The following is a 12,206-nucleotide window of genomic DNA, read 5'->3' on the forward strand; positions in this document are numbered from 1 at the left end:
AAGCAACAGACTACATTTCCATTCTCTTTCATGAAATAAAGTGACGAAAACATAAATTGTTTCTTTTCATCAACAAAAAAGGAGCAATTTCTAATCTGAACTGTGTAAATAGTCAAAATTGATTAATGAAGTCATCTTTCTCTGATTTCTCTACTCAACTCCCAAAATACAAACACACACATACACACACACATCTACAAATCTATGATCTAGGTTATTTATATTAGCTGTCTTTATTGATCAAACTTCCTGGCAAAGTTCTTCTTCTCCAAGGATTATATAAACATTCACTATGTACTGACATTCTCAAAGCAAATATAGCATATTAAACATCCATCTCAACATCAATTCTTTGCAAACTAGCTTTTACAGAACACAATGTGCACTGAGTTTTTAAATAGTCCCTATCAGTATCAGGACAGCAGTAAGTAGTAGGTATACAACACACTGAAATCCACTCCCTAGCCTCTTGGTTTCACCTACTCCTCAACTCTCCTACTACACCAAAGCAAAGCTACACACAGTTTTGTATCCAGCCAGGACTACTGTGCCTATCAGTTTCCGAGAGTCTTTATTACGTCAAGACAGAAGTTTCTCTTTGTAAGTAGTTCAGTCTTTGTGCAATCATAGTTAGTGAAACAGCAGGATGCACAGTTGTAAAATGCACAGACCCTGCTCTCAGTAAGCACAGTAAAGCTATGGATTGAAGCTTGGAAAATCCTGAGCTCTGTGACCTCCAATCAGGGACTCTAACCTCTCTCAGCTTCCGTTGTTCAACAGGTGTTCTCCCAGGCAGGAACGGTATTAACTGTGAGAGCCTCAGTTGCTCGTGGATTTGGGTCAATTCATTGAAAACTTGCTAAATCAGTACAGATGGAAGCTTTCACTAGATTTTCTTGAACTTGTGATACGGCAGTTTTTGCTTTTAAATGAAACTAATTGATTAAGCCTCCAACTTAGGGGAGGGATCAACCACAAGTTCATTTTGACATCGCCCTCATTTATTTTCCATGAATAAATCTTAACAAACTTTTAAAAAGTTAGTAAAAATTGAAGTAAAATATAAGTTTAAATTCATGCCTATGGGAAGTCTCCCAGGAATTAATGAAAAATAAGTATTATGAAAAAAAAAAAAAAAAAAAACAGGACATGGATTTCTAATGGAAACACATCATTTAATTCCATTCTTCCAGAAGCGTTTTTAAGTCTCCCATTTTTATAGAATTTATATGCAAGAACGCTATATCCAAAAATCCAATTATTTTCTGACCATATTCAAATAGCAAAATTCCTTGATTCAATGACTTAAAAGCAATACATGAATTCAGTCGACCATCATAGGAAATAGTAGATCTAAGAGAATTCCTAAAAAAGTATTAAAAGCAGTAAATACACCTGTTTCCTTTAGTTACTTGGCTGTGGTATGTTCCAACCTTTACAACTCAGCACCAAATAACACAAGTGATTTCTTAAATTTATGATCCTTCTCAAAACACAGCCCACCCACTCTGTAAAAGTGAAATTTACACTCTGAGAAGCAATGACTTGTCTTGACTGTTGAGGAATAGTTTTTTTTTTTTTTCCTTTTTTAATACTATTTGTTGAACACTTCAATCAACAGAGTTAAACATATGTGTACAAAGTCAACTGATAATAGATCTCAGTAAAATATAAGAGTTGAAATAAGAGAGGGAGGAGGAAACAGGGTTGAGAGTATGGGTGGGAGGGTAGGCATGGTGGGAAGAATCACCATGTTCCTGAAGTTGTAAAAATGAAGTGTATTAAGTTTGTAACTGTAAAGCTGTATAGTTCTGCATTAATTCCTACAGAGCTACTTCTAAGAATACAGTTTAAAAACTTGCCCCTTAAGCTTTAAACACTTTAAAGTAAGTCCCCTTAAGCTGGGTGGTAAAAATACCATCTTAAGTGTTAAGGTTCTGGTATTAATAATAGATAGAATTAAAAAGGAAGAAATGTCTAACATGGGAAGCAGTCCACACAGTAGTCTCATAGAATGACAATTACTTTAAATAGCACTCTGATCTCAGAATCATTCTGGTTTGGCTGAAAAGCCAACGAGAGCATTTCGAGAATGGAAAGCCAAGATACTGTGGCAAAAAATGTCCTACATGAAGGATCACAGTGCATGAGACCCATTGGAAAGAAGTGGCCATCAAGGAAGGATGTACTTTTCTCTAAAGGGAGAAGAAAACTTCCGCTTTGCTTATGGCCCTGTCTAAATATTGATGGAGTCTATGGACTCAAAAGGCTTCCAGTGCCTACGCCGCTCATGTCAAGAGCCTCAGGTGATCACTGACCTCACACATAAGAGTGTTAATTATTAAATTTACAACAGGAGTCACTGTGCACTTACTTCCCATGCAGGACCTCTGTGCTCAAAGAGTTGTATTATAACCATGTCTAAGTGTTCCCAAAAGAGGTATAATTCTTGGGTGCTTTGTTAAAGTTAATTAAATAAATAATAAAAAAGAAGTGAAATTAACTTCAAGATGCAATGACTTTGAGCAGCCCTTATCTTGATTGTTGAAGTACAGTTTTTTGTTTGCTTTTTTTTTTTTTCACAATGCAAATTGTTGAACTCTTTACTTAGTAGAGAGCTGATATTCTGTGTACAAAGCTAACCATAAATGGAACTTAGTGGAGAATGGGCCTGGGACAGGAGAGGGAGAAGGAGGCATGGGAAAGTGAGTGGGAGGGTAGATATGGTAGGAAGAATCACTATATTCCTAAAGTTGTACTTATAAATTAATAAAGTCTGTATTCCTTAAATAAAAGGTTTCTTTGGGGAGAAAAAAATTTTAAAGAATTAAAAAACACAGCCTACCTTACAGGAACACTACTGATTGTTAGAACACACATTTGAAATCCTTTCTTTCCCTTTTTTTGTCAGCCCCCAAAGAACAATATTTGTGCTTCCTAAGGAAGATATTCCAAAGAGTGCCAGACCCAAATCCCTATAAAGTGATTGCTAGCTTATTTCTTTTACAAACATCAGTCAATTTATTTCTACCCTTTAAATTTGTTTCTAACCCTTTCCTGTGGGAAAGTGTAGCCACAAAAAAATATTGAGAGGGTCCCAAAACTAATTATTCTTTAAACCTTAAAAAGCACAAATATATAGAAAAATATTTTAATACAATATTTGAAAAATTTCCTTTAGTCAACAATAAATGCATGCCTTAAATTCTATAATCCACAGTGATTCTGATTTATAGCAGAGTTTAATCCAGGTGAATCATAATTGTCTTAATCAAGCTTCTGAAACTGTTTCAATAAAACTCTGTACACAAGATTAGCAGACACTACCAAATATTTATGCTCCGCATTTATTTGTGCTAAGGATAAAGAGTACTGTTCTGTCAGTGGCATTTAATTTAGCCATGTTTACCTGTGTGTAAGCCTCCGGTGACTAACACAGAGTGCCGTCTGAGGATCCTGGGCAATGCATACTTTATGGCGACTGCATTTCATCTTTAAGCATGGATCTTTAGCTGGATCTAAAGCTGAAGATAAAAAGGACAGAAATTGCGCAGAAAATGTTAAAACCAATCTCTGTTCAGGGGAGGTATCTATTCTAATCAAACACATTGGTCGCAAGTAATTTCCACAACATTGACGTGTAACTGTTCTTCACCTTCGTCCTCTGGTAAGAGATGCTTTTTCTAGGCCCCAGAATCAGTGTTTACAGTTAATCTCCTTCATTCTATGCAGCAGGTAAAATGCATGGAGTCCTATGATCAAATAAAGTATAATCAAAACAAACTTTAAGACCACAACTCTGTAGTTGCTACTAATATCGTAACACTTAAAGTGGAGATATAAAGTGTGAATGTGCAACTATAGTATTTTATATCAGTGAAGAACTACAATCTGTTTTTCCCCTCCCTATAGTTAGATGTCAGTGGATAGAGAAAAATGATAAAAACCCAAACGGCTGTCACTGGGGATTAATGAGTCTCTGGATGTCCAAGAAAAGTGGAGAACAGAATTTTGGGGTCTGACAGCATCACAGCAACAACCAGGATGATGATGCATCTTCATTTTTAGATTATTTGTGCCTAATAATTGAACTCCATTTCTTCAAGCAAACCTCTTCTAGGTCTCTGCCAACACAAATAATATGTAACACATCGATAATTTTTGTCACAGTTTTATAGAAATGAAATTAACATATTCTATAATCCATTCATATAACATTTATAATAAATAGTTTTAGTTATATTTGCAATTGTGAAACTAACATCGGGGCCAGTGCTGTGGTAAAGCCACTGCCTGCAGTGCCAGCATCCCATATGGGCTGGGTTTGAGTCCTGGCTGTTCCACTTCCGATCCAGCTCTCTGCAATGGTCTGGGAAAGCAGTAGAAGATGGCACAAGTGCTTGAGTCTCTGCACCTATGTGGGTGACCTGGAAGAAGCTCCTGGCTCCTGGCTTCAGACTGGCTCAGCTCCAACCACTGTGGCCATTTGGAGAGTGAACCAACAGATGGAAGACACACATACTCTCCTTCTCTCTGTCTTTCTCTGCCTTTCAAATAAATAAATAAGCATTTAAAAATAAATTAAAAAAAGAAACTAACATTATAATCAATTTAAAATATTTTCACCAGCAGAAAACTCAAATGTATCTTCTAGTTATCACCTCTCACTCTCTTCCCTCCTATTACTAAACAAACATCAGTCTAATTTGTGTCTCTATCGATTTGCTTATTCTGGGCATTTCCTATAAATCAAATCATAAAGTAAGTGGTCTGTTGTGTCCATCATCTTTCACTCCGCACAGTGTTTCTGAGATTTAACCACACTCTATCCTCTTGGTTTTGTTAAATAATGTTATTGTATGGATATTCTATATTTTACCTACATATAGACTAGTAGATGGGAAGTTTGAGTGTTAAAACTTTCTAGGTATTATGAATAATACTGCTATAGGTAATCCATGTTGGTTATGGTCAGTGATGTTTCGTTGAGATTGTTAAGGGACTGTTGGAAGGGGAGTTAGTATAAATAAGGGAAAGGCATTAAGAGTACAGTTGGGTCCATGCCAAAATTGAGAGAAGAAATGAAAGATGGAAAACTGAAAACATTCTAGGGCATGAGTAAAAATAGAGCCAGGATGACCAGAAAAATATGCATTTGGAATATGCAGAAACACTGGTATTTAGAAGGGCCCTGAGCTGTCCCAGGAGCATCAAATGTGGATCTGAGCCAAATTCCTTCAGACATTAAACCTTGCGTAAACTCAAACTGACATCTGTTATGCACAAACCAATTTTAGCTTTAAATGAGTTAAATCTTACTTAAATAAGGCGAATATAATTTGATTATTGATGAACTCAATAAAATATGGATGGCAATATATGTATACTTAACACATTTTTGTTTAAAAGATACAAAGTAATTGTATGCAAAACTCTTGTTTAAGCTTTTAAATAAGCATGAGATTTAAAATAACAAATAGTGCAGCAGGTGTTACGGCGCATTGGGCTAAGCCACGTCTTGGGACAGCTGCATGCTGTATTAGAGTTCCGGTGGGAGTCCCGGCTGCTCTTCTTCCAAGTCACCTGGAAAGGCCATAGATGATCGATCACTCAAGTGCTTGGGCCGCTGCCACCCAGATAGGCGGCCTCCACGGAGTTCCAGGCTCCTGAATTCAGCCTGTTCCAGTCCTGGCTGCTGCAAGCATTTGGGAAGTAAACCACCAGATTCAAGAACTAACTAACTCTCTCTTTTCCCCTGTCACTTTCCATTTGAAGTAAATGAGTCTTTTAAAAAGGAATATTAACACTGATGGTTTATGAAATATTATCTAATCAATATCATATTTTACCACAATAAAATGGTCAATACATTAAATGTATCCGTTTGTAGCATACACATTTCAGTCTCCTCCATACTAAATAAAGGTTTGGATTTTTGGCCATTTGCTAAAATAAACAATGATCTGATAAATTAGCTTCTTGTAGCTTCAAAGTACCTTCAAAAATTAAAATAAGCTATATTAAATGTTATTTTCTAAAAATGTTGAATATACTTTGATCACTACACAAATGAAAACGGCTAGAACATTTTTATTATCCTATATTAGTTTAAACCACCAATAATTTAGAAATTCTCATCAACCCACTGCACTAAAAATCATAGAATCTCACTGATGGACAACACAGAAAAGTACAAAACAGCTTAGAAGGCATTAAGCATGTTTAAGGCACTTCCTGATCTTCATTTTGAGATCTAATTATTGAGATTGATTCAGAAAATTAACTAAACTTGGATTTTTCTAACAATTAAATAATGGCTGACAAACTCTGTACTATACACAAATATATGAATATATTCACTTTGATTATATTTAAGATAGGATATTTTATTTAGAAAATGAAAAGAAATATTTTCATTTTAAAACACAAACATTGCATGTGAAATATCATTGTTAAACTTTGCTATGATATCTTGAATGGAGACTATTAGTATCTTGGTTATTTCTCCTAGTTCACATAACCTATATTGGGTAGTTGTCAAAATCCTATTACACTCCTGAGCCGGCTCTGTGGCTCACTTGATTAATCCTCCGCCTGTGGCGCAGGCATTCCAAATGGGCGCTGGGTTCTAGTCCTGGTTGCTCCTCTTCTAGTCCAGCTCTCTGCTGTGGCCCGGGAAGGCAGTGGAGAATGGCCCAAGTTCTCGGGCCCCTACACCCGCATGGGAGACCAGGAAGAAGCACCTGGCTCCTGGCTTCAGATCAGCGTAGAGTCTCCTCACGGACTGTATGTGCATCCTCTACACTGGACTGGAGATGGTCCCAAAGTCCTTAGGCCTCAGGTTTTCAATCTCTTAAAATACTAAAATATAATCACAAATAGAGAAAGCTCTGGCAATTCAAAGTTTCTGTTTTTGTTTTCTTGTGCAGAGAAGTATGTGTACTTTTGGAAATCTCCTATAGTAGAGAAAATAATGCCTTGAGTTAATACAAAATATGACCCTTAACATAGTTTGTGTTTTGCTTCCAAAGGATGACTGTCTTATTGCAGGGTGATGTGCTGTAGCATTAGAATTTAACAGTACATGTTTTGGGTATCATACACAGCTGCTTCTTGAGTTAGTATGGGGTATGTCTAGGTAAACTCACAGTAAATTGAAACTGTTAAGTCCAAAATGCATTCAATATGCATAGCCTATCAAAATCCCAACTTAGCACCACAGTACCTACAGGGAATCAGCCACTTCCCTCATGACTCCATGTTGCAGAGTGGGAGCTACAGCCTCTTCCCTACATGGCAAGGGAGGATCAATATCTCATGGTGTCAGGCCAGTAGAAACTCTTTACACCATCTTAAGTTAAAAGCATATCACTTTTATACCATCTTAAGTTAAAAACAGTAACAAGCCATTTTCAGAGGACAACCATTTATATTATAATATATATAAATCATATTGCCTTTTGGCAACACAAAGTTTCAAAGTTCTAAAACATATCTGTTCTAAGGATTTGAATGAGATATAATATGAGCAGGTGACAATCGCAATTCATGCAGTGTTTGCTATGTCCTGGTAGAGCTCTTTTCTGTTTATATGTAAAATATTCCTGAAGCCATTCTCTGAAATAGGTGTTACATCAGTTTTAGAGACAAGGAAACTGTAGCCCAAGAGCCATGTCCTAGTATGTACCAATAGTGACTAGTGGAGTAAGCACTCAAACCCCAAAACTTGGAATTACAAAGTCTATATAATTTGCCACTGAAGAACCTTGTTTGCTGTGCTTTAGGTGAAACTGAGAGTAGCTGTAACGATGTCCTATGATCAACTGACCTTTATATTATCCAAAACACAGAACACATAGATTCCAAAAACTGCTGAAATAGTATTGATATATTCAATGTAATAAAACAAGCAAATAAAGCAAAAAGAATTCTGTCACGGCCTCTTTGTCTGATTTTCAGTCCGAGTGTCCATTCTCATAGTCTCCTGGCCTTCTTCCTCTCCTCTGAATAGCTCAGTTGTTGCACTGTTAGTTAGGGCCTAACAGGATTTTGATACCTCTTCAGTTGAGAAAACCATTCCACAGAACCTCCACGCCATCTGTTTAATCTGACGTCTTAACTTCACATTAAAGCACTACCACTTTCATGCAGAACATACATTCTGGAAAACCCTTTAATTATTCCCTTCTGTCCATATATGTTTAGGCCTTTAAAACATAGCTCACTGCGCTGTCTTAGGTCTGCCTCTTCGCTTGGCTGTCTCCCTGGTTTCCCACAATGCAACAGGCCCATGCACCACTGCGTTCTTTCAACCCCTCACAGCCCATTTCTCTGGATCCTTGGGGTGTGTTACTCCTCCCCATCGATACATGCATAAAGTGATGTTTCAGATTATTTTTGCTAGAAATCATACACATGTTCTCCATCATCAGAGCTCTCTTCCAAGTAGTCTACACGCTCCTGCATGCGGTCTTGATTTTCAACTGTTTATAGAGTCAAGGTTCACGGACACATGACTTGGCCTGCTTTGGGCTCTATTTGTGTGTGACCAATACAATACACATAATGTCACTTGAGCCTCAGTTCAGTCCCTATGGTAATCATGGTAAACGCTTAAAATAACTGCCTGCCGAGAGGTTAATTACATGGTTTATAAAACCAGGACACTGTCCTATGGAAACCTAAAATGTCCATATTATTGCTTTCAAAATTCCAATAGAAAACTTTGACTAGACTGCATGAGGTTAAAATAGAAATGCTTAACTTTCCGAGAAGCACACCTGTGTCAAGAGCATACTGATGTCGCTCTAGTCAACAGCATATCCCCACTTCGTGGGTGAAGGTGAGAGGGCTGTATACGGAATAGAACATTAGCATTGTCGGAGGTCCAGTAGCCGTAAGGCCTTGAACCATCTAAATACCAATTTAATTTATTTTAGGAGGGTCTGTGGAAGAAGTACATTACTTGTACATAAACTTAGTACTGAAGGGGCAAAGTAAAGAGAAAGCCTTGAGTGATTGAAGCAGAAGTCACCAGTATTAACACGTATCAGGCTGAGGCAAACAGGGGAGGTGAAATTGAGAAGCTGCTTAGTGAATGTAAGCATTTGAAATACAGACAGACGAGAGAACTCCAAACAGCTGATGGAAGTATTAAATGAAAAGTGAGTTTATTTTGGTGCAAAGTATTTTGAAATCCATGCATATCTTATCCCTAATGTGCAATTTCCACGAAGTTTCTGAAGACCCCTCTTACTTAGTTTTTGAGCTTGAGCACCGGCAATAGTCCAGCAACATGACTGATTTGTATCTTAAAGTGATTTACTGTGGCCAGCTTTGATGCATACATGGTTAAGACACCACCTGTGATGCTAGCATCCTATATGGGCAACAGTTTGAGTTTTAGCTGCTCCACTTCTGATCCTGCTCCCTGCTAATGCACTTGGGAAAGCAGCGGAAGATGGCCAAGCGCTTGGGCCACTGCACCTACGTGGTTCTCATGAAGCTCCTGGTTTCAACGTGGCTCATTCCTGGGTATTGTGGCCATTTGGGGAGTGATCCTGTGAATGGAAGAACTCTCTCTCTCTCTATCTCTCTCTCTGTAACTCTAGCTTTCGAATAAATAAATGAATCTTCAAAAAATAAGGGAAATGAGCATAACAAAATCTGGCTTGAACACTGGAAAAATTTATAGAAACAAAATAAAAGTAATTTATATATATACAATTTGTAGGCTTAAAAATACACATTGTTGCAATTCCTAATGTTATAAATGTGGTAGTTCATAGACAATTTCAGCAATCTCACTGTGTACTGCAATGTGTTACAAGTAATTACTGGGGCATTTCAATTTTATTGTAAATAAAAATATTTCAATTTTATTGTAAATAAAAATACATACTTCTTCAATACCCTTTTTTTTTTTCCCTCAAACATGAGAAAGATTAAGTCATTTTGGGACATCTATATTTCCTATTAGCAACATTTTAAATTGCTTTTTGAGGAAACATTAGCATGAATCCATAAAAATTGTAGCATAAAAGAGTATGATAGACGACTTGAAGACGTAAGTCTCACATGTTTTAAGACTGTAAAAAGATGCTGCACAATCTTAAGCTTTAGGCAATTTCTCCCCAAAATGAGTTATTATTTCAGATAAATTGTTACATTTCTCTCTCCAGCCAAGTAAACTGTGCTTATGTCCACAATGACTCTTGTCCTTTTTGATTTTATATAACTAATTTATTCCACATTCAATTGTCTGTTCAAATATATAACAATGATAAATCAAATAAAGCAAAAACCATTAATACACAGCCAACAACTGGAAAAGAATTAAAGAAAGAAAAAAATCGTATGTGACAGTCAAGAATCTAGATTTTTTAGTAAGCATCCAAGGGCATTATGTGCCCCCTTGGCTGATGGGAAAAATGGGAGCTGGCAAGAATTCTGCTTCAAGCCTGGATTTCTGATGAGCCTCTCTCTTAAATGCAGAACTGACAAAAATAAATGGAAAAATTTAAGTGCATACAAATACTGTGGTTAGAAAAAATGACTGGGATCGGTGCTGTGAAGTGGCAGGTGAAACCACCACTTGCAATGCCGGCATCCCATATGGGTGCCGGTTCTAGTCCCGGCTACTCCACTTCTGATCCAGCTCTCTACTATGGCCTGGGAAAGCAGTGGAAGATGGTCCAAGTCCTTGGGCCCCTGCACCCTCTTGAGAGACCTGTAAGAAGCACCTGGCTCCTGGCTTTGGATTGGCACAGCTCTGGCCTTTGTGGCCAGTTGGGGAGTGAACCAGCGGATGAAAGACCTCTCTTTCTCTCTGACTCTCTTTCCCTCTCTGTGTAACTCTGATTTTCAAATGGATAAATACATCTTTAAAAAAGAGAGAGAGAGAGAGAGGGAGAGAGAGAGAGAGAAATGATCATAAAATGATGTAACACCTCAGTTCTGGAGATTTGAAAAACACTGGTGTTCAGATTTGAAATCACATTTACTTTCATTATGGAAAAATTTCAAGCAAATAAACTAATGAAAATTGGTCAAAGTCATTTAGAAATCCTAGGGCTATGAGAAAAGCAAAAATAAGAATATATGATTGTCAAAAGTTTGCACAGAAAAAAAAAAAAAAAAAAAAAAGGCCGGCGTCGCAGCCCACTAGGCTAATCCTCTGCCTGTGGCGCCGGCACACCGGGTTCTAGTCCTGGTTGGGGCGCCAGATTCTGTCCTGGTTGCTCTTCTTCCAGTCCAGCTCTCTGCTGTGGCCCGGGAAGGCAGTAGAGAATGGCCCAAGTGCTTGGGCCCTGCACCTGCATGGGAGACCAGGAGGAAGCACCTGGATCCTGGCTTCGGATAGGCACAGCCCTGGATGTAACAGCCATTTTGGGGGTGAACTAACGGAAGGAAGACCTTTCTCTCTGTCTCTCTCTCTCACTGTCTAACTCTGCCTGTCAAAAAAAAAGTTTGCACAAACCAGGACACAACCCTCACAAAAACAAAAATAACAAGAAGAGAAGCAAAGTAAAATAACTGCAGATGATCACAGGTAAAAACTTACAAATCACAGTGGGAAACAAATAATTATGAGAGAGTTCAACAAATCAAGGAACTTAAAAAGGGAATATGTCAAGAAATCAAAACATTTCTTTAAAAATCAGATATAAATATTAAGTATGCTAATGAATTAAGAGTACAAAATATTTTATTAAATATAGAAAAGTACAAAAAGTAAAAAATGACAAGAAAATATGTAAAATAGTAAAATAGAACTTACAGAAAAATTTTAAGCATTAAAATACATGAAGATAAAAATTCAGTAAGGATGAATGATATGTAATTATTAAATTCCTCCAGAGTGGTTAACATGACTAGTGAGTATAGTTATTAAGAACGAATTCATTACCAAAGCATAAGTGTTGAGACTTCAAAACAATAAATGAGAAAAGAACACATTGAAATGAAATAAATTGAAAAAACAGATTGCTTACTGAGAACAGCTACAGACTGAGAACAGACTTCTTAGTGGCAACTATGACAAAACAGCATGAAATAGTATCTTCATTCTGGTGGAAAAATAATTATCGCAATTCCAGACTGAGATAAATTATTATTTAAGAGTGACTGGGAAATAAAATTATATACAGATAACTACCACCAAAATTATAGCACCATTTGCATATGTCAACAAATAGAAAGAAGTT

General features: G+C 37.1%; 1 protein-coding gene across 5 annotated transcripts in view; it reads right to left on the reverse strand.

Moving 5' to 3' along the window:
• Positions 1-12,206, reverse strand: part of SPOCK3 (SPARC (osteonectin), cwcv and kazal like domains proteoglycan 3) — a 499,116-nt gene that overhangs the window by 259,261 nt on the left and 227,649 nt on the right. For 4 of the 5 annotated variants that reach the window (XM_062199005.1, XM_062199001.1, XM_062199004.1 and 1 more), the window contains one exon: positions 3,410-3,524. The exons of the other annotated variant lie outside the window; for it this stretch is intronic. In XM_062199005.1, coding sequence (XP_062054989.1) covers positions 3,410-3,524 — 115 coding nt within the window. The remainder of the gene's footprint in view (positions 1-3,409; positions 3,525-12,206) is intronic. 5 annotated transcript variants of the gene reach the window in all.

Source organism: Lepus europaeus, chromosome 8 (genome assembly GCF_033115175.1).
Source record: "Lepus europaeus isolate LE1 chromosome 8, mLepTim1.pri, whole genome shotgun sequence".
Taxonomy (NCBI): Eukaryota; Metazoa; Chordata; class Mammalia; order Lagomorpha; family Leporidae; genus Lepus; species Lepus europaeus.